This window comes from Cylas formicarius, unplaced genomic scaffold (assembly GCF_029955315.1).
Source record: "Cylas formicarius isolate icCylForm1 unplaced genomic scaffold, icCylForm1.1 PGA_scaffold_4__25_contigs__length_36172078, whole genome shotgun sequence".
Classification (NCBI taxonomy): Eukaryota; Metazoa; Arthropoda; class Insecta; order Coleoptera; family Brentidae; genus Cylas; species Cylas formicarius.
In genome coordinates, this window is record NW_026844334.1 from 15,496,627 (window position 1) to 15,520,281 (window position 23,655).

The following is a 23,655-nucleotide window of genomic DNA, read 5'->3' on the forward strand; positions in this document are numbered from 1 at the left end:
TCGGAAACTATAAGAGATACAGTGTCGGTTAAATTAGACAAAAGTTGCGCATTTTGATACCGAACAAGATCCCGTTTTACAAATTTGAAAATTCCAAGCCGTTCCGGAAATATCCGAGAAAAACCGAAATATTGCGATTTCGTTTTTATTATTTTTTAAAGCTATTTGAAAAGATATGGAAAAACGGAAAACACTTTTCCATTGGCACTTTTTAATCTCTCCAAATTGACGTTAACAAATTTTCATTACAGCGTTTCGATTCCATGGAACCACCATCAACTTTGATTTTTCTTATGGGACGGAAAAAAAGTACACACAGTATTAGGTTGTGCTTTTCATTGCGAATTCAATGATGTACGATACAATATGGTTACTTATGTTTTTATCCAGAAAAATGGATTTTTAATACATTTCAGCATTTAAATGGAGTAGGCCATGACAAAATGACATCCAGTCAATTTCAATGACATATTAATGTTATTTGTCTTTGTTATCAGTCGATCATAAGTTTATTCCTTTAGTTATTGTTTTTGTATTTTTATTGTTGTTGTCTTTTTCTAATTTATTTTGTTCTACAATGGAGGGAGGTAATTTTACAAACGAAGAAAAATGTGATATGCTGTCTTGCTACATCTGATGCCAAAGAAATTGTGTGGAAGCCGAGCGTATGTATTCTAACAAATACCCAGAGCGGAGACAACCTGACAAGAGTATTTTTCGGCGTTTGTTATTTAATCTGAAAGAATATGGATCATTTAAGAAGCCTGCATTATCCCGACAAAAACCTTCCAATGAAGAAAACCAATACATTGTTCTACAATCTGTTATGGAAAATCCACAAACTTCTACCAGAGAAATTGAAGACCAGAATGGGGTAGCTAAATCTACAGCTCAGTTTATTTTAAGGAAAAATGAATTTAAGCCTTACAAATTCAGAATATGTCAAGCATTAAAACCGGGTGACGACGAACGACGTAGACATTTTTGTGAGTGGTATACCAGGATGTGTGATGAGAGTTTTAATTTTCCATATAAAGTGATTTGGTCTGATGAAAGTATGGTGACCAATAACGGTATTTATAACAGGCGCAATACACACTATTGGTCGCAACAAAATCCACGTGTTAATAGACTATCCAGACATCAAGTTCGCTTTGGGTTTAATATTTGGTGTGGGATTTTTGGTAGCAAGATTATAGGCCCTATTTTCTATAATAATTCCTTAACTTCCGAGCGGTACCTTGACATCTTGAGGCACGATTTAGAAGATGCCTTAGATGATTTACCGCTAGGCGCTGTGCAAGGCTGCTGGTTCCAACAAGATGGTGCCCCAGCCCATAACTCCAGAGAAGTTCGCCAATATTTAACTGAACGGTTTGATGGAAAATACATTGGGACTTACAGTGAAACACCTTGGCCTCCAAGGTCCCCGGACTTAACTCCCTTGGACTTTTTCTTATGGGGTTACATAAAAAATGAGGTATTCAAAGAATGTTTTGACAACGAGGAACAATTACGTCAATCAGTACGAGCAGCGTTTAATAAAATTACTCCTGAAATGTTAAGTCGTGTTTTGGAGTCTACCGTGAGACGGGCGTACTTATGCCTAGAAAATGGAGGTCATTTATTCGAACATTTGTTATAGAATTTGTTTTTCATTAACTTGTTGGATTTAGTTGTTATGTTAAATGAACAGTTAGAGTTAGTAAATAAATAAACACATTAACTCGAACACTTGTCAACCATTTTCTTTTGCCTTTCATCGTTCGGATCTCACGGCCTACTACAATAAAATACTGGAAATGTATTAAAAAGCCATTTTTCTGGATAAAAACATAAGTAACCGTATTGTATCGTACATCGTTGAATTCGCAATGAAAAGCACAACCTAATACTGTGTGTACTTTTTTTCCGTCCCATAAGAAAAATCAAAGTTGATGGTGGTTCCATGGAATCGAAACGCTGTAATGAAAATTTGTTAACGTCAATTTGGAGAGATTAAAAAGTGCCAATGGAAAAGTGTTTTCCGTTTTTTCATATCTTTTCAAATAGCTTTAAAAAATAATAAAAACGAAATCGCAATATTTCGGTTTTTCTCGGATATTTCCGGAACGGCTTGGAATTTTCAAATTTGTAAAACGGGATCTTGTTCGGTATCAAAATGCGCAACTTTTGTCTAATTTAACCGACACTGTATCTCTTATAGTTTCCGAGATCCCCATGCTGTGCATCCTTATCTTGGACACACTGTATATATATATATATATATATATATATATATATATATATATATATATATATATATATATATATATATATATATATTAATATTAAAATTATGTTTTATATAAAATATATAAAATTGATAAAAACATAAGTTTAGTTTGTATATGCAAATTTCTGAGTTTCCGAGGAAAACTTACTGGATCCTACAAAAAAAAACTCAATCCAGACCACTTTTCAGCTTTTCGATTTGTTAACGCACAGGCGAAACACAGGTGTGTAAAAATGCACAATTTTCAAAATCACCCTGCATCTAAACATCCGAGGCATTTCTGTGTGTGTCACCTGCTCTATTAATAAGGGAGATATGAAACACGTTACGACTTACAATTTTAAAAACATTAGATTTATACTTATTTATACCCTTTTGATTTGATTGATTTGATTTACTTAAAAAGGCATCATGCTCTTGTTGGTTTAAAGTTTCAATAAAACTAAAGAGTTAAAAATCGGCTTCTATACTTTTGCTTAAATATCATCTGTCTTGATTTGAAATAAATGCTTACATTTTTGCAGAAAATACGATTTTTCACGAGATCCGGAACCTTGATTTATCAAGACGTAAATCTGATGGTATTTTTAACTTTTTAATAATACACGAGGAAGAATACGAACGTTATGACTTTGGCCTCGCCACGATGCGATGGTAAGAAATGATTTATTGCCCCCTAAAAGAGTTAATTTTCTTCGGCAATTTCCCACATGAACTCACATCTCGGGCAGATAATGTTAAGAGTCAATGGAAGAAATTACTTTTACTTTCGTCCCAAGCATCAAGGCGTGGCGTTACATTGGCATTGGCCTCGTTTTGATATCTCATAAATAATCTTAAAGGTTATGTAGAGGCTACTGTTACATTTTTTGAATCTGTGTTCTCCTGTCTTTTTTATTCAGCGAGTACACGGACGACAACGCGTCCTTAATCGGAGCGAATGGGCTTATCGAAATGGATTTGGAAATACGATGATATAAGACCTTAATAGCATCGTCCAACGCAAATCCTACTAAATGGTGTGTACACAAAGCTTTTTTTAGTGTAATACTGCTATTACTGTATTTATTTTTTTAGCGACTAAAATTTTGAAATAGTATTGTCGCCTTACAGGTACCATTTTGACTTTCAATAATCACAAATACTAAATAAATAATTAAGCTGTTTACGAATTAGAAAAGCTTTCGTTTGACTGTCTTCTGCTTCAAGTATTTTTTTTATCAGGAGGAATTGTGTCCATACTAGTTGTAGTAGTAGTAGTGGTGGTTAGAGTAATTGATTCAAAATTTGAACATTTATTTTGGAATTGATTAATTGATTGATTTAATATAATAAGATTTTCAATTGACATTCAAAACACAAAAAACGAGACCAATACAAATATATAGCGTTGGGGCTGATCAATTGACTACTTCTGAATTGACTAGTCAAATTCGATTAAAGTGTTTTAAATAACATCTTGCAATTGTAAAGTTTGCGCAAAATGTCACTTTAGGAGGTCAGCACCATTGACAATTTCAAGGAGCTGCTTCAGACACTTCCGATATTTTGGCCACTGGTTTGGGAGCGATCAGATCTTTTCGATAGAATTTAGCCGCTTATGGTATTTTGACGTTTGTCACTAGCGATGGTCACGTCACACGTTGTTCAGGGGTTTCGCGCTGTTATTCGAATATTGCTGTCGAAAAAGTATAGTATGCAACACGCTGATAAATTTCTCCAGTCATATTAAGCACTTACTCCTCTGGCGCCAAATCAAATTTGCAACTAACGCGGCGCTTTACAGACTTGTTGTACGCGGTATAGTTTGGTGAAATTTTTATTTTTTTTTATAATTATTGCAAATCCAGAGGTGTAATTAAATTTGCATTATTTTTTTTTACAAGAAAAACAGACTGGTTGCCCTAAAAATTAAAATTACCTAAATTATGAAAAATGTCTATGTCTACTGTGACCAGAAAGTTAGTTGAAACTGGGTTTTTGAAATCCCAAAGTATTAAAAGAAAATCGAAGTATAGTTTCATTAGTGAGCAGGAAAGTTTTTCCATTCAATATTCTAAAAGTGACCAAAGTTTTATGACGGTAAACACTATTTGTTTTTGTGCTAAGATTTACCTAACATTACAACAACTGGTTTCTGTCCGGATGCCCGTAATCAGATCACCTTTTCTTGCGTTATTTACATACATGTTTGACCGTACGAATGTTAGGAATCTATAGTTTACTACGATTCGATAGGATGATATTAAGATACACAGTCGTTCTATTTCAATAATAACATATATTCGCACACAGTCTATGAATCAATAAATAAATATAACAAATCAGTCTAGAGAATAACATCTTTAGTGGTGGTAAGCGGAGTAGGACACGGGGGATGCATAAGCTACAGGCTTGGCGTATGCCACTGGAGCAGCAACTTTTGCCACTATTGGCGACGAGTACGAAGTAGAATAAGCCACTGGAGCCGACTTCACTAAAGCGGGCGCCGCATAGGATACGGGTGCGGCGTAGGAAACTGGAGCGGCCACAGACTTATAGACAGGGGCGGCATAAGCGGCAGGGGCGGCGTACGACACCGGGGCGGCATACGCTGCCTTTGCTACTACAGGGACGGCAGTTTTGATCGGTTCTCTGTTAACGACGGCGTTGAATCCGTGAACAGGATCGGCGGTGTATTCGACAGTTCTTTTGAAACCATCGGCATCGATTAGGGAGTATGAACCTTGGACCACATCTCCATCACGCGCCTGCAAATAAATTTAGGAGTCACTCTTTGGACAATTCTCTCGAAACCCAAAAGTTATTGACTGTATCCAAATAATTCACATTGACTCTTATTTCATTTTTAGTAGGAAAAACATCTATTAAACATATACTTAAATTTATTAGAATATGATACGGTTAGTTTTTTTTCAATTAACCGTGTTGGAATTAAGGAAGTTTTCGTTTGACTGGATTCTGCTATGAGTAGTAGTAGTAATTCTATTCTGTTTGACAATTTCAAACAATTTATTTTGGTAGTGATTCTTAAAATTGATATAACGACATTTAAAATACCAAATACATGACAAATACACACACAAATATGTCCTTGTGAATCTGACACTTTAAAAAATCACAACTCTTGGATTAGTAGAAGCAACTAGAGTCTATTTTAAAATTAATCTTTACAATAAACGTTCAATACCTTAATATTTTTACTAAATTTATTCAGCAGATTAGTTAACCTTACAAAGCTTAAGCGTTTACGTTTTACATTTTAATTAACTAGTTCTGCCGTAAATGTTTAAGGTATTTTAACGTGTTTTATTGATGCAGTGTAAGTTGGGAATGAAATAGTGTTGAGAATGGAAGCCAAAAGGCTTTAAATTTGCACTGTTCTACTGGCGTGTTAAATAGTTACAAAATAATAGAATACCTACCTGATTGGGCTATTCCGTGATCAACGGTTACCATAAAGCTCACTTAATACTCTTCTAATACTGTAACTGAGTCTGACTAGTCAACAAGTAAATAAATAAACATTGTAAGGTGATTGGAAGTATTTCCAATCAACCTGTGTGTTTTAAAAAAAATGGGGCCAATTATGTTTTTTGATTTTTAAATTAACATCATAAATTTGAAATATATGAATGAACCCAAAAAACGATGCAATTTCCGATGCCCTTAGTGACACAGTAAAATTGAAGGTAGTAGGAAAATATACAAAATAACCTGGTATGTAGGAAGGAATACCCATTAAAATTACATTAAATGGATAACTTGTTCCAAAATGATTTTTCTTCCAAAAAAATCTCATCTTTGCAAACCAAAATCAATACACTTTACCCGAAAAAACATCGGCAACGACTTCGTTATTGCAATTGCTACGAAATAGTTCTTCCACATACCTCGTGTTGGGATTTGCTGTCTCCCGTCAAACTATCTTGAACTTGATAACCGTAGTTGTACTGTGGGTGTGCATCATACTCTTCCTGCACAATCTGTTTTACTGCCAATGGAGCAGCTACTTTAGCTACAGCGTAGGGCGTCTCGTAGGGGTTGGCGAGATAGCCAGCGCTAGCCACTGCCAAGACTCCGGCGAAAGCTAAAAGCTGAATAAAAAAACATATTTATTTTAGATTTGGGCAAGTTCATCCAATGCATTTCGGAAAATATTCCTGTATATATTTTAGATAAAAACAAGATAAAATAACTCGACAGTTCTAAACGCCCTGATGGTATAATATTTCAAACCGACCGGTAAAAAGGAATGTTAATATGAAAAATACCTCCCAATGCAAAATTAGTTTCTCGTCTATGCTGAAAAATATTTCAAATATTTTATAAAATTGGCGATACTTTTTATATGCTTTGAAAATTATACTGCGATATTGCAGCAGGCAAGCAACTTTATTATAGAGGTAAAACAAACCATCCGCGTCGCAATATTTACGTGCAAACAGCGAATTCCTCTAGCTCCACCGACCCTAAATTTCCAATATCGAACAAAAATATTTGCCCACTTGACTTACTTTGAAAACCATTTCGCTAGACGAATCTGTGTAATGCGATGTATGTCTCTTAACTTCAAATGATACAGCTCTCAAAGCGGCCCGGTCTTTTTATAGTCGGTTGCAAAAATTGCAAAACTAGAACGCAGTCCGCAGAGAGACACGCCTTTTTTCTCGAAAACTTATTTGTCACAATTATACACAAATAAAAATGTATTGCTTACGAATTCATTATATCACTTTTCACCTTGGACCATCGGTGTATAGATACCAATGCTCTCTAAAAGTATGTTTGGCCAATACATGGACACAGGCTTCGGGCTATATACGAACCATTTGCATTGGAATTAGGAGAACTATTGTGAACGTAAAACGGAAAAAACGACTTCCTTCCTAAGAGTGCAGTTAACTACATTTTTGTCCTTGTAAAGCTGAAATCAAGGGCTTGACTAAAACAGAATGCAGTCATAAAAAATAGTTTTGAAAATGCGAGACTTGCCGGAATGCCAGGATGAATAATAATATATTAATATGCGCTACACTATAAAGTTGCTAAAGTTGGGTTGCTTCTCATTAAGCTAATGCTAATCACTAATTAAGTTGTTTCTGATATTGTGGAGACTGTGGGAGACATAAACAATATAAAATTGCAATTTTAGCCTTAATATGGGAGAATGTAATCGATATATTTGCTATTAGCAACTTATCTGGGTTTGGTGGAACTTTGGAGGATGTTTTCCTCTTTATCACTCCTGTAAATGATATTGGTTGTCCTAGAAGTATTAGCATTTAGAATTCCAGGCAACAAAAACAATTCAATAATTCAAATATTCTATAAATCCTAATGAGGACATACATTTTAAACAAATAATTTGAAAGAAAAAACCTAGAGGAACAATGACAAACAAGAAAGAGAATAGGAAGCGACACCACGTCAATCACCTTTCGAAAGTTTATTGGCATATATCTCCTTCCAAAAAACTAAAACAACCACAAACAGTAATATAAATTTTCTGGTAAAACTAAAAGGTGGTAATTAGATCTAACCTCAAAATCTTACTGTTATCGTTAGCAAAATATTCATCAGTTAGAATGCGTCTAAAAACAGTTTGGGGCATCGAGAGTAATCTGTCTAATAAGCAGTTTCGACAGATCTTTATCTAGGTGCTCTAAACTCCTGAAACTTCGATCGAGTTTATGTCATAGAAGTGTTTAAATTATGCCACGTCTTGGAGTTTCCGCCCGATCCAATTCCCTAAAATGATTGACGGCATCTTGCGAAACACCTTGACGTGACTTTTATCTATGTGAGATAATTTAAATTTAAACTTTGCTACCTCTTACATCTTTACTGGGTAATAAGCTAATTTTGAATGTTCCAACTGACAAATTAATTTTGTACTTTGTTTTAAGGGAATACTGAATCTAAAAAGATTTGAGTGCAAAATACAAAAAAAAATTATTGCAAAATAGACGGTATTTCGATCACGGAATGCAATGAAATCCTTTGTGATCTTTGTCTAAATTTTCCTCATTCTAAACTTTCATTTTTTTCTCGATTTCCAGCAACATTGTTTAATTTAATTAACGGCGACCACGCTGTTCGTTTGTAGGTGTAGGTGTGACAGATATTCCGCAAGAGACATTACAAATATTTTTAACAGCCGAAGCGTAATTTAACGATTTTCTTAACGTAGTTGCAGTCGAAATCGAACAAACCTTACATTATTTTTCATTGCGAACGGAATAATAAAAAGGCGAACTGGGTCACACACATAGAACGAACAGAGCCATTCAAGACACATTTCATTTCAATTGTCTAGACAAGCTCCATAGAAACAACAAGAAGGATTTAAGCGTTGCAGATATTTTTCGCGCATAATTTAGATATTGTTTGTATGTTAATTGGTCGACTTATTTTGCAGGGTTGGTCGGTATATTGGCGTGAGAAAGAGTGGGCAACTAGTCCGACTGAAAAAATTAAATTTCTCGCTGCGGTATCTACTGGCTCGCTATACAATGCTGGTTAGAGGGAGAGTGACAATCTGCAGTTTTGGTTGACTTACAACATTAACCCTCACGTTTAAAAAAACATCTGATCTTCATATCACAGTGAAAGTTAAAAACCTACAAAACTACTGACGGAGGGTATGAAGCAATGGAAAAGATTTGGGTTGGGTTCTATTCATCGGTGAGCACAGAAAGCTACTTGAGAGCACCTCCCAAATTACTTGATGGGTCCGAGATTGTCACAAATTTAGGAGTGGGTGAATGGATACCCGCTTGCCTTAAGTTGTTTTCTTTTTTTCTGAGCCTGTATAACTATTTGAAGTGCTCTTCACAACATAAATACAAAATCACTAGAGCAACAATTACAACCATATCCTATTAGTGCATATCCAATTCGTTTGAGAAAGCTTGCTCAATTGATCGACAACCTAGAAATTTCGAGTATGCTTTGCCCATCGCAAGTTGATAATGATTATTCTAAGTAAGCTAATTCATAGACGCATGCCGTGTCGCAGATGGAAATCTATCCGAGTTGTGCCTTTCAAAGCAATTAAGCCATAAACCTTAGCCGTGAGCTACGAATATCGAGTGTGTAATTCAGTTTTCAGTTATTAAGTACTGGCAATTACGCAGGATGGCAACGGATGCCGTACACGAAGCTGCATGTCAGCGTAATCCGGAAATTCAGAGTTGAATTCAAATCTCGCGTTAGACAGCATATTGGTACCTTAAATCGCTCGATGCGGTTTCGGCGGTAGATCTTTTCAAATTTAAAATAAATCCCAATCGAACGTAACTTGGTGTATTTCATATTACATGAGGCTTTAACTTTTTCCTGTCTTTTCAAATTTTATACTGTTTGGGGAAATTTTTATCCGCTTAGAAGTAGTTTGTTTTAAATCAATGTCGACGAAATAAATACTTCCAAACTTCCGCAATTAAACGATATACGCACAAGTGAAGCTTTGTTCTTTTTTACACTCCTTCATGATAAGGTAAGACAGCTAAGAGTTATTTAGGTATTCGACTAGATGTTTTCTTAATTGTTTTATAGCTCCTTTTGCAGTCATATTTGTCATCTGAGGAGATATTATCATAGTCGTAGTTTATTCAGCGGAACCAGCAACGAGATTACTACTTAATAATAATAGCATTTGTTTTTGTACCAACAGAGAGCGTTAGCGAATATCATCCTTTATGTCTAAACAAGGCACGTAGACACTACTACATTAATTAATGAAAATTTGGTAAAACTATAACATTGATAGCGACATACGAATAATCTTCTGTGTTAAATATGTACTTTATACCAATTCTCATTTACTGCATATATGAATTACTAAATCTAAGCTTTATCGTAACAAGTCCAAATCGAAGGTTTAAAAGATATGCTACAATATGATATATATCAATATTATGGAAACTGTGACGACGATAAGACCTAAAGATATTTACCGTTAAAACGTATTTAACCATGACGAGCCATACGCTACACCATACTACAATCTTGCTCACTAAACGCAAGGAAATGGAGGATTGACATAAGTACCTTCAGGTTAAAGATATCAAAACTTTGAGTGGTAAAACATGATAAAAAGTTCACCATCGTATTTTTTATGTTTTTTCCAATATAAATAGCCTTCAATGCTAAACTATTACGGACGTTGATTCATTTTGCAATTTTGAGATGGACATTTACTTGGAGCTCGTAGTAACGGTTCGACGAACGAAGGCACTAATCTCCGAAACTTGTAATTACACACCCAAGACGAGTTTATAAATTGGTAACCTTAGCGCAAGTTTGTAACTCGTTGTGCATACACATGTCTAGTTTCAAAGGCAAATTTATGCGGGCCAGAAGTTTAAGGCCGCAAATGTGTCAAAGAGCAGTCACTTTGGTTACGGACAGTAACCGCTTTGAAGTGCAACGATGCCGACGGTCTGGCAAAGTGTGATTTTTTAATTGTTGTTTTCTGGTCAATGCGGGATATCTCAGATAAGGATGTGCGATACTGCAATGCTACTTTTCTGAAAATAAAAATATATATTTCTCCGAATTATGGAGTAAATATGTATTCTATGGACTGAAAGTTCTGTCAATTTGGTACTAAAAAAAACAAATTATGACAAACTTAAAGACTATTTGCAAAATGAAATGGGAAAATTAACCCAGACTAGTAAATAGAAAAAATAAAATCATAGAAACAAGAATAATAATAATACTAATACTAATCGACATAAACAGCTTATAATTTGTGTTTATTTAAAATTTCTGAATTTTTTCATTTTGAAATACAATACCCATAAACGAAATAAAAAGTTTGAAAATTATGTTAAAAAAGTTTCTTGCAAATTGTATTTTGAACACTAATAGAGTCAAACATTTTTGTTCAACAGTACACGATGTGCCGTTTTTGAATCTTGGTCCTTTTAGAATCGCGTAAACTGCTCAACAAAGAGCAGAGGTAGTAAGTAAATTATAGTCCACCTTCTTTACTAATATTGCCAATAAAAAATAAACTTAATCTCTTGGCGATGAAAACGTATAAACAGTTTCAGTTCTATTTTGAATGTCATTGTGTTCTCGGAAGCGGAAACAGATAGGGAGTAATCCAAATTAGGAAGAAGTTCGTCAAGGGATTGCCGCTATGTATTATAGTATTTCATTGTTTAATGATTTGCTTTACAAAAGCACACCTCAAAATAAACAAATTTTCAATTTCTCTGCTTCTCTTTTGAATAGTTCCGAAAAAGTACTGGATAGCCGTTATTTATGACAAAAGTTCGCCAACATCTGCATCACATAGAACCCCAGGAACGTCCGGAATATTGGAGATTTTGTCAAAAGGAATAGAAATTCCTTAACAATAACTTGAAATCAAGGTACCAGTGCAGTTCTTAAATTGACACCTTATCGGAGAGGAGAACCAAAAACCGTACCACGAGGGTCGATGTTAGGTCTATATTTGTTTGGAACCTTTTTTTACGAATTAACGCAACACACGGTCTCAATTAAGACTGTAAGTTTTCCAGATGACACAATTTTCACTGCCTTTCTAATCACCTGCATATCAATGATTTCAAATTATTTTTTTCGATAATTAATTTTCTTTTTTCGTCTAATAGTCCTCACCAAATTTATGTTATTGATAAATTCTGAGTGAATACGGTCATCATCAATATATTTCAGTCAGAATGTTAGCATGAATAGAAAAATGTTCCAGATATGTAGATAAGTTACGTATAGGAAAAAGCATATTAGAAGGCATAAAAGGAGTGTGCATATGAAAATGTAATCTGGACCAGTTACTGTTGAACAATTCTGATTTTGTGAATATTTGGTTACCTATTATATACCTAGTCAGTAGGTCCCAAAGTTATTTGCTAATCGCATTACTAACTTAGTAGATTCCATCAGCGGTCGTATATAGCGACAAAGGTTGTTCCATAAACAATAAAGTCAACGGGCTTATTAAACCTCAGTTATATTGTGCTATAGACAATGTAGTCCAAACAATAACACCGTTGTTGTAAAAATTCAACTTATTATTGTTTGTTATTCCGCGGGCGCGTGTGGATATAAACGTCAATCAGTTTTATTTAAATTCAGGTGTCGCAAGTGCTGTGGTGCGAAAGACGTATCGTCGCTGCGAATGCAAATTATCCTAACGAAATATGAACCCGTTTAATGAAATTTGAATATGTATTTTCCGAAAAATTCAAACCATCTCGGGCGTGAAGCACCAGTCACTCAAATCGAAGAAGAAGTTTAAAAAACATCGTCGGCGTACGATATACAGAGTGCTTTAAAAATTGGATGACGCTATAGGCTTCGCAGCCTAAAATGAGTCATATATTGATTTTTATGGTTAGTTAATTTTTCATTTTGTCAGAAACACCTTTGAAAATTGAGATGAAAAATTTAAAAAAATACTGGAATTACAATAGCATTCTATCGTAGAATAGAAAATCAATTTTAATTTATCAAAGTCTTAACCAAAAATATGCAAGCTGTTTTTAAAAGCATTATTTACATATCCTTTGATTCTTTTGCAAATTTGCATCTATAAATAAAATGGAATATTGATAAATAGCTCAAGCATGAAGAACTAAAAAAAAAATTATTTGCATGCAGATGACCACTACATAAAAAATAAAATATTTAAACATAAACACTATATTTCTTCTTCTTATAGAAAATTATTAACTTAATATTAACGATATAATTTAATCTATAATATTATTCAGTTCAGGTGTATTGTCGCATTGATTATGATACTGTCAAAAATAACTAACCAATGACGTACAATAGACTTAATATCGGGAAAATTAGACCCAGGAATCTTAGTTCAGCAGTATTTAAAAAACTTTCGACAAATGTAAAGATTTCCCTAGTCATTTTTCCTGCAAGACTGTGTGTACCTCAAATGTCTATCTGCCTTTCTGCGTATCACAACAGTTCCCTAAAGTTGGTTCTATTTTTTTTTTGTCTGCTGTATTTCTTTATTTTATAGGAAGTATTGTTTTTATTGGGTGTGATGTTTTTATATGACGTTTTCGATATACAATATTTTGTTTTTTCGTTCTAAATGTTAGTTGAAAAAAAAGTTACAATTTGAATTTTATTTAAAACAATGGAAATGGAAACAGCGACGAGAAAGCAACAATAACAAAAGACCTTGCTTGGTAACTTGCAGAGCTTGATAGTTTTCATTAACGTTGTGCTATTCGCTTAAACATAATTTAAAATGTCTACCACGAAAAGAAAAATACTTTAAACGCGAATCTTTAAAAAACAAGTGTACAACTACCTATTACCAACGATGAATTGTTGAACGCTACAGGTTCAAAATTCACCTACTAATCCAATTACGCCAGGGGACATCCTTTAAAAACATTTCATAAATGCTCCTTGAAAAGAATTTCGTACATTTCTCATTACTATGCAGGTGACGATGTTCTTCGAAAGTAACGTTAAGTTTTAGGACCTATAAAAGTCAGGCCACGAAGAATTATCGTTATCAGTCTATCTTCAACGACACCCGCTTAAATAACTAAACATGGCAGCAAAGGTACGTAACGGCTAAGCAAAAACAGTGTTAGTGCATCACAACAAGTTCCGAAACAGACCATAAAGCGCCTACAGTGTCGAATGGTAGTGTTATATTAAGCCTGGATATTCCGGACCGACCGTACGGTAGTGCTTAGATCGTAACGGATGATTTGTGATTCGCATAATGTTCATTACGATGCGACAAGTAACGAAAAATTTGGAATTCGAGAATTAAATTACGCCGGGTCTGTGTTACGGTTAATAGAAGTAGTATGTGCCCGGTTCATTGGTAGATTACCCATTACGGTATTTAGTTCCGAACACGTCATCAGTTTCGAACACGCGAATTTGAATTAATTTATGTTGTTTTGTCAAAAATCGAACGAAATTAATTACATCAATAGGAAGTGGTTGAGTGTAAATGGGTCAAATTAACGCACGGATTCACTGGGCAAATAAAATCCGAACAGATTTTCAATTTTACTGTTCGGCGTGAAGCTTTGGAGCTTGTTTCAAATTTAGTTTTTTTAATTCAAAAATCAATATTGCACTGACTTCCTTACCACCTTACCACCTTACCTTATTTAGGTTTCCTTTAAAAATGCTCACTTAAATAGTCAATAATATTTTGGATCACAATAACAAGAGCTTATATTTTTTAAATTCAAATGGAGTTTAATTATTTTTTATACAAATTTTGGATTTTTCCTACGTGGGTTTTTGCTGAGTCGAACTTGCTAATGTTTCGCCAATTATTCAGTTGGCTTCTTCAGAGCTTGACTGAATTTCAGCGAAACGCTAGTCCGACTCAGCAAAAACCGACGCAAGAGGACTGTACAATTTTTGTTTAAAGTATTACAGTAGCCTGTGGAAGTTTCTTTCTTTTAAATTTAAAAAGTTTTTAAATTTTTATAAATAGTGGCGTTTTTACATTCGTATTTCTGAAGATTTGAGCCGTTTGTTATCGAAACAAACTCTGATTTTCATTTAAATCACAATCATTAATAATAATGATGATAATAAACGGCGGCATAGCTGCATTTAAAAAAATTAATATCGCTTACTTCCGCAGCTTTTCGTGTTGGCAGCTCTTGTTGCTGTAGCCAGGGGTGGAGTGCTGGCCGGTCAGGCCGTCGTAGCAGCACCCCAGGTATTAGCCAAGATCTCCGATGACACGTTCGACCCTAATCCCCAATATTCTTTCGCGTACGATGTCCAAGACGCTCTAACCGGAGACAGCAAAAGCCAAATCGAGAGTAGAAACGGCAACATCGTTCAAGGCCAGTACAGTGTTGCTGACCCCGACGGTACTCGCAGGATTGTTGACTACACAGCTGACCCAGTTAACGGATTTAACGCTGTGGTTAGGAAAGCTCCGTTAGCCGTTGCTGCTCCTGTCGTTGCGAAAGCTGTCGCTGCTCCCGTAGCAGCTCCGGTAGTCGCTGCAAGAGCCGTTGCGGCCCCAGCACCCTTAGCCGTAGCCGCTCCCGCGCCTCTGGCGCTTCCCGCTCCCGCTCCGGTTGCTTACGCCGCCCCCGCACCAGTTTTATCTGCCAGGGCGGTAGCAGCGCCTTTGGTTGCTCAGCCCTTTGCTAGGGCGGCTCCCTTAGTGGCCGCTCCTCAACCCATTGCCTACGCGTCTGCGCCTTTGGCTTATTCAGCAGGACCTTTCGCGAGGATAGCGTCGCCATATGCCGTGTTATAAAAGATGACTGTGTCATGAGTGTTTGTATCTAAATTTAACTGTTATTTTGTACATAAATGATTAATATCAATTGCAAGTTGGGGTTTGTTATTTGATGAAAATATCCTATCAAATCATAAAGTTGTAAACAGTTCCTGCAATAACCAATAATCAGAGCACAATGGCTGATGCAAAAAAAGATCAGCAAATGAAAGAAGACTAGTGTATCGTGCTTAAAGGACTAGGCTTACACTTATCAATCATCCCATACAATCTTCGAGCACAGCTTGAGAAGCAGCTTTTTATTTTTGCTTGTGAATTTGGCTAAACTACGATCCAATTAACCACGGCAATAATATCATTTTCTCTGAAAGTAGGTGTCCGTCATTACGGCATATGATAGGTAGTAAGCCCGTTTTTTCTTCCTGGCGGGTTTGTAGTATGAAATTTTATCACGCGAATCAAATAACCGAAAATATATGTCTGTGGCAATTCGGCTGCACAGAAATATGCATAAATATATGTTACTAATTTTCATGTGCGGGTGACTCGCCCAGATTATAATCTAAGAAATCTGCATCGCGGAAAATGAAACTTTAGGAGAAGTTAGCCTAAGAACTAAGCGTCGAAAACGTTCAGTCACCTAATTGCGAAAATATATTTCGATTTCTGCCTAATTTTAAACAAAAGGACCATCGAAGGAGCGTCGCTCAAGAGCTGTTAAACGACATCAATAATGAGCCTGATCTGCTCAAAAATATTATAACTGGTGGCAAATCATGGCTATATGATTATGACGTCGAATCCGAAGCCCAGTCAATACCGAAAAAAGCTTGTCAAGTTCTATCAAACGTTAAGGTTTTGTTTACTGTTTTCTTTGATTATCGTGGCGTTGTACATCAAGAGTTCTTACCACAAGGTCGTACAGTTAATAAAGAGTCTTACCTTGAAGTTATGCGCCGTTTGCCAGAAGCAATACGAAGAAAACGTCCTAAATTGTGGGAAAACAATTCATGGATTTTGCTTCTCAATATTCCACCTGCTCACTCATCGTTGCTTGTGTCTAACTTTTTCACATTCACCGGATGTGGCCCCTTGCGACTTTTTCCTGTTCCAAAAACTCAAGAAACCCATGAAAGGTTTGGAACGATTGAAGAGATAAAGAAAAAATCGTTTGAAGAACTCAAGGCTATACCAGAAAGAGGTGATGAAGTGAAGGAGATGATTTTGATGAGTAATTAAATACTTTAAATACTTTTTGATAAACTTAAAAGTCACCTTACTTTTTGCACAGATGGTAGATAATAGTAAACGCGAAAATAATTTACTTCAATTTGTTACTCGTAAATCGGCTTTAAATTTTGTATAAATATTTGACAGTTCCAACAGGCCAAGTATTTTGTTCTTTGATACGCTTCACCTTCATAAAGTATTAATTTAAGTCAAACGACGTATTCGTGCCTTTGTAAATAAGGAAATTTTCGATTCGTAACTTGAAATTCAACAGTCATTTCTCAGAGGGGCCTATCGCCATAAAAAAACCTAAGGTTTCGTTTTCTTTATTTCAACTTTCGCGAGAAGGGTTCGTAGGCACTTGAGAAGACACCGTTTTAAAACTTTTTGTGGTGGAGCTTTTCCGACAAAAAAGAAGTCAACAAGCTTTTACAAAACCTTCACAGAAAGTGTTACCTATACCTTAAAAGACACTTTTTGAAGTGATGTTAAAACATCTTGAGAATTGAAACTGCAAATGAGAGTAGATAGGTTTGTCAGAAGTTTTATTTATCTTAAATTTACATCACGTGCTCGATCGAAAACAACAACAATATCCAACATTTGTATACGGAAATAAAGCCATATTAGCAGAGCCTAAATATAAATTTTTTTGGTTTGACGAGGTGGCATATGTTTTTAAACTAAACTGATAAATCTTAGAAACAATTTCATATTGATTGGACAGAAATCTAAACATGTCTTCTTTTTTTTATGGTGCAAATTATCATCAAAATTTCAAGTAAAAGTTATTCTTTAATAAGGGTAACGAGGTATAGTATTAGAGAAACGAACAGTCAGAAAGAAAAAAAGAAACACAAGAAATAAATCGCCAAGAGCTAATAGTATTTAGTTTTAAAGCAGAGTGAAATTCGAATCTTTTTTGTTTACTCCTTGCTCAACGTCTGAAAGCAAGGCAGTAAGGTGTGTTCCGAATATTTTCGGAAATAAATGTCGATAACTCCGATAACTTAACACATTTTAATAAATTTGGGCTTTGCGACCCCTTAGCTTGCGATCAGTTGGCTCCTTTTTTAACGATAGGCAATCCACCACCATAAGCATAACAATACAGAAGAAGGATGCGTGGCGTTTTGTCAGAGGAAATCTAAATTAGATAATTAGGAATGATTTAAAACTGGGAAATTCTTAGTGGAAAAAAGAAGTGAAATTTGAAAACGCATAACAAGGAGCTTTCGATTTTATTATAAAAACAATTTTTTTTTAAAACAGTAAAAACTAGACAGGGTCTTCAACAAAAATGAGTCTTTTACAATTGCTCCTTACTCAAATATTTTTGTAGAATTGTCGTAATTTTAGTCACTTTTGAAGAAGTGAGTAGGTACTTTTTACAAAACTTCTAACAGGATGATTGACGAAACGTCAGCAATTATGACTCAACAAAAACCGACGCAGGAGGAATCCAGAAATTTTTTAAAAAGTATTACAGTAGCCTGTGGAAGTTTCTTTGAAAAATTAAGCTAGTAGGTATTTCAACATTAAAAAATTGTCACCTCCGACATTTCATAAACAATTAAGATGGTTGACAAATTTAGCTATTAGGCTATTAAAAAATATAGTTTTTAATTTTTTTATTATTATTTTTTTAAGCTAATAATAACATGGGAAGCATTCACAGTCAACTTCTGCGGTAACATCTCAAATAAAATTATATTGATATTTTGTTAATTTTGCGGTGACTAGAATATTTAATGCTTCTTCCCTACTAATACACTGTTATTCGGGCTTCTCTAATCTTTCATAAAAATCCTTTTATACTTTTAGCATGTTCTTGATGTTGTCCTAAAAAGCCTACGACAAACTGGGCATCTTTAGATTTAAATTGTTCCTGCAGCAAAACGTATATGTTCTCCTGGAAAATTTCGGGCATAAATCGTATTTCTCCATTTTTGGCGCTCACTTAGAGAATAAAAACGAATTTTTTTTTGTGGAAATGCACTACATTTTTATTTTAAAATCATTTCAGATGCACAGACAGTTTAACTAATTTTACATTCTAAATACCCGTATAAAAAATAAAATTAATAAAAGATATCCAACCCAACGAAACCTAACCAAACTAATGCAGATGATTAAAAAAGCACTTACACAGAAAAACTTCATTATTTTCTGTGAATCATGGCTTCGAAATACTATAACAGGATAAATCGTAAATATGTACTACTATAAAATAATAATGCTAAACATATATAAATATTTTTTCCATAACTGATCTCAGCTAAACGAAAATTGGGCCTAATTATTCAGGGTGTCCCAATTGCCATGGGCTACTATGATTATCTTGGTAACTATAAGAACTACAAAGTTGGTCAACTTCAAAACTAACCAAATTGAAGACCTTCAAAAATACAAAAAAATGTCCCTTATGAATTTTTTTGTAAAAATTATGCTTTTTGAGATTTCAAAAAACCCCCGTAGCTCGGTACAAAATATTTTTTTCTTAATATGAAACCATATTTTCAATATACCCCACAAACCGTACATCTTATCTCATTTGACCATATGTTATAGTTATCGAGATAGCAATAATGACACATGACAATTGGAACATCCTATGTAATACAGTGCTCGCGGTAAAGTTTGCATCATATGGCAACTATGTCTATCTTAAGATGACTTTGTGAAAAAAAATATGGTAAAATTCCTAAAATAAAAAAAAAATGCTTTGAAGATGAGTAAAAATACCTAGTTAAAAATGGAAAAAAATTACAAAAACTTTTAAAAAATATTTTTCACCATATAATACAAACATTTTGCGTAAGCTCTGTATATACATATCTTATAAATACCTTTAGGATGTGTTTTTAAAAACTCAAAAGAGTTGTCTAACCATTTCTTATTTTCCTCCACGAACCGTGACTCGACACTACAGGATTTGGTTAGTTCTTCTTCCACTTTTTTATCCCCAAGAATGTTCTTTTACTTTTTTAATGGCTCTTGTGTCATTTTTGAATTCTATATTGGCATCGTTTAATATCAGAAATAAGTCCCGATTTGTTTTAATCAAATTCATATTACATCCAGTTTTCTAAATAAAAATTGCCGTTGTTATCTTGGTAGCAGATCGTAACAGATAAGTGTTATATTTTCGTCATCGTAATATTCCTGCAATTATATTGAGATTATTGGTAAAGCGAATCCTGTCGAATATCAAATTTTGTAAATACAAAAAATTAGATGTTGATATATTTTTATCTAATTTGTTCATTTTATTATTACATTTCTGACAAAAAAGACGACTAATTTGTGTAAAAATTTCAAAAAAAACCTTAATCAGTATTAGGCAATCATATAACAAAAATATTTACTAAACTCAACATTTCATACTATACTTTTTTAATATTTACTTTTCAATGGCATTTCATTTAAATAATAGTAAAATTTGTAATTAGACACACTTGTAGTCAAAATTTAACGCATCTATCACCCAAAATTACAATAAAATGATAACAAATGGACTTCTTTCTAAATAATTTTGTGAATTTAATTCTAAAAATATAAACAAAAGTTTTTGGTCTGTCTCTTATATTATACTAACCCGTTCAGCTGTGCGACGATGTAATTTTGGGCTCTTCAAAAACATTGTTAAAAAAATTATAAAAATAAATAACGAAATTTCATTACAATGTTAAATATCATTTCGAATAGCATAGGATAATTGATAACCTATGAAATACGCTCATTAACGACTTCACATTTATTAAAATGCTTTAAGCCCCCACCACTTTCCTTTCCGAATACAATACAAATCGGTTGATCGTATTATTAAGCAATTGAACTTGGAAAGGGTTTGCAAAGCCGTTAAAATAAACTCTATAACAAAATGGAAGAATTATATTAAAAACACAATTAACTGAACATCTGCATCTTCTACCTCCATGAGAAAAATCATCTCTCCAATTTGTTGTCCCGTTATAGATTTAGTTTCCTGATACGAGTTTTCTGTTAAGTTCAACTTGAATCTATTGTTTTCCTATGAAAATGCAATAATAATTTATTCCGTAAAATTTATTTCAACTAGGTAATTGCATAATTTGCAAGTCCTGGGCTGGCATATACAACAGGTGACGATTTAGCAATCAAAGGAGCGGCTACGATTTTGGCCGCTATAGGCTTGGCAACTACGGGTCCCAATGCGGCAATCGGAGCTTTTCTTACAACCGTTTTAAAGCCATTTACGGAATCTGCAGTGTAGTCTACAATTCTACGAGCACCTGTAAAAACAAAACAAAAACTTTGACATAATGGAATGTCGGCAGTGTCCATAACGCAACAACTATGCGAATATAATTTCGAAAACAAAAAATCAAACTCGAATCAACAATGGAAAAAAACATTTTTTCCCTACATCTTCAGAAGCAAAATTTTGGATGCTTAAGCTCTCGAGGCGCTAATCCGTTTACCCGATTGTCAAGCTTGAAAAAGTTTCCTGGCTCGGTACGGTTTTCCATTTATTAGACGTTTCCCCTGTTTAATTAAGTAAGTGACACTTTGGCAAGCCAGTAGATATCCTTTCATGGGGAGTAATGACTTTTCCCAAGAATGAAAATTAAAACATTTTTGTTAATTTGTAAATTTGTTCATAGCGATTTAACCGGGACTTTGTGCACTACCTCTAATTTGCACATTTCAATTTAAAATTAGTTCAATCATATAAATAGAACATTAGATATCCAAGTAGAATATTTTCTCTGTCCTCTCTAGGAAAAATTGAAAATTGTAAGTTAATTAAATTAATTACAATTTCTAAAGTATAAAGTATATTTCAAGCCGATTTTAATTGATCTTATGCTTTTTCCTCAAATTTCGATGCCCTTGAGGATTAACTTATCCTATTTTTGAGAGATGCCGATTTTCAAAAACAAATTGTCATTTCTAATCGGCGTATTTATTGCTCAAAGCAGAACTGAATTCAAATTGTTGAACCGATTCAACACAGTCCCGAATCTATCTACTCATTTCTCTCAAAACTCTCTCAACCATCAGAATCATTCAAGCTGTACTGTCCTTGCACGATGTCACCACTTCTGTTTTGAACTTGGTTTTTGTTGTCTTCAGTGAGGCCGTCTTCGTAATCGTATCTGAGGGAGCACTGCGGCTTCAGATCGGATCAGATGAGTAAATCTTACTCAAAATTTCTCGCTTCTTATATTTTAAATGACTATTACGTCACATCTATCCTTTGCTATTATACAGGAAAATTGAGTTCGGAAGCTCGGAGAAAAAGATTCAACATGGTAAAATAATGGTAATAAGTCATGTACCAAAAATTCGAGATCGTAATACTTTCCGAGTTATAGTTTGTCAAAATTATATTTTTTTTAATTTTATTTTTAACACAGTCATCGTTACGAAATAAAAGTGTTTCAGCAATCTGTCATTAGAACATTTTTTCTTTAATTTTCCCTGTATTTTACTAATTTATACTGGTATTGCAAAATAGAACAGATTGCCTTAAGCAGAATCTCAAATCCTCAAAAATTGTTGCTCTTGTTTTAAGTCGATGAGTGTTATAATATAATATCTTATCCTATTTTTGCCCGAACAAAGTAGTTCTGTTCAAAGTATTAAGTCCATTACGTATGTTCATATATAAAGGTTAAGTTGCCTAACAATACTGTTTACATTTAGGCTTCTGTTTTAGTAACCGAAGTTTGTTGTTAGAAGGGCTTACGATATCTAGGGGAAGATTGCCTGGATTGGGTCAGTTTTTACTTTTTCGATTCTAGGATGTAAGCGGAACAATAATATAAAATTTTATTTGCATATTGATAAACACAGCTACTGTAATTTATATGCTGTTCATTGACTGGGCATTTTGGCTGACATTAAAAATCTAAAACCCTTGCAAGTGGTACAATATAGGGAACCGGAATATATATAAATAACGAAGAAAAATACATCGAGTGGACATTTTAAAAACGCATTTTATTCTAAAAAAATACGACGAGTAAAAAGTATTTAGTTAGGCATACAAAAGTCATACCTAAATTTGTCTTTTGATTGCACATTAGTACATTACTCCAGTGCCCATTCACGACATTTAAGGCACTGTATCATATCTTTCAGAACAAAGCTTGCAATACAACTCACTGGCGTTAACTTTTTTCTTCGATGGTCTTTCCAAATCTAAATTAACTTTGCGCTTAGTCCTTTCCTTTTTTTTAGGTTTTTGTTTAGTTTTTATGGAGTACTTCTTATAACAGCAGCCTTTTGAATACGAGTATGTTTAATTTTGTCCACATCAACTTGTGGGAACCCTGCAGATGACTGGGATCCATATTTTGACGTTAATGTTTCTGTTACTGAAACGGCTTTTTGGGGTGAATGATAAGCTCTAGGGGTTTAAAAACTGCAACATTTAGAGGCGGTCTTTGGGTTGTATGCCCTGGAAGTTGTAACAGGATGACACAATTATTAGGGGCCAGTGTGATCGCCTCAATATTGTTTAATGTGTGGTTTAGCCATCAAGAACTAATAAAACTTTGTTTTCTTTGGTAGGTTTCACAGCTTGAATGAGTGTTTTGTACCACTTCACAAACAACCATAGTCATATTGACACCCCGTTCTCCACTAGCGACGCACCCCACTTGACATTTCCCTTGCTATAATCTTCTAACTTTTTTTTGTCATTGTGGAGAATCTCGATTGGTCTACGTTAAATATTTTTGTTGAGTCGAAATAATTGTCTTCTTTTATTTTTTCAAGAAGATCGAAAAAACTTTCTTCATTTTCCAGATTAATACCTTTTCATCTGGCTAGAGAAGTTGATTCTGGTTGTCTTAATGTAAGGCTTGGATAGCTGAGCATAATAGCGTAAAATCATTTTTACACCAAAAAACAC

General features: G+C 34.3%; 3 protein-coding genes across 11 annotated transcripts in view; 2 read left to right on the forward strand and 1 right to left on the reverse strand.

Annotated features, from left to right (window-relative positions):
- The window catches only part of LOC132700633 (disks large 1 tumor suppressor protein), a 413,177-nt gene that overhangs the window by 243,768 nt on the left and 145,754 nt on the right, over window positions 1–23,655 (forward strand). The gene's annotated exons all lie outside the window — the stretch shown is intronic.
- On the reverse strand, window positions 4,543–6,852 carry LOC132700638 (larval cuticle protein A3A-like). The gene is made up of 3 exons (XM_060668099.1): window positions 6,793–6,852; window positions 6,169–6,372; window positions 4,543–5,025 (listed from the first exon to the last, which is right to left on the reverse strand). Exons 1-3 carry the CDS (start codon window positions 6,802–6,804, stop codon window positions 4,621–4,623), a joined length of 621 nt encoding a protein of 206 aa, XP_060524082.1. The 5' UTR covers window positions 6,805–6,852; the 3' UTR covers window positions 4,543–4,620.
- On the forward strand, window positions 13,697–15,615 carry LOC132701146 (larval cuticle protein A3A-like). Its single transcript, XM_060668851.1, has 2 exons — window positions 13,697–13,853; window positions 14,907–15,615. Exons 1-2 carry the CDS (start codon window positions 13,842–13,844, stop codon window positions 15,537–15,539), a joined length of 645 nt encoding a protein of 214 aa, XP_060524834.1. The 5' UTR covers window positions 13,697–13,841; the 3' UTR covers window positions 15,540–15,615.

Bases quoted from the DNA above. Each gene is read 5' to 3' on its own strand.
- LOC132700638 (XM_060668099.1), bottom strand. The intron at 5,026-6,168 runs GTATGTGGAAGA...ATTTATTTGCAG, and splicing joins ACAGCAAATCCCAACACGAG to GCGCGTGATGGAGATGTGGT.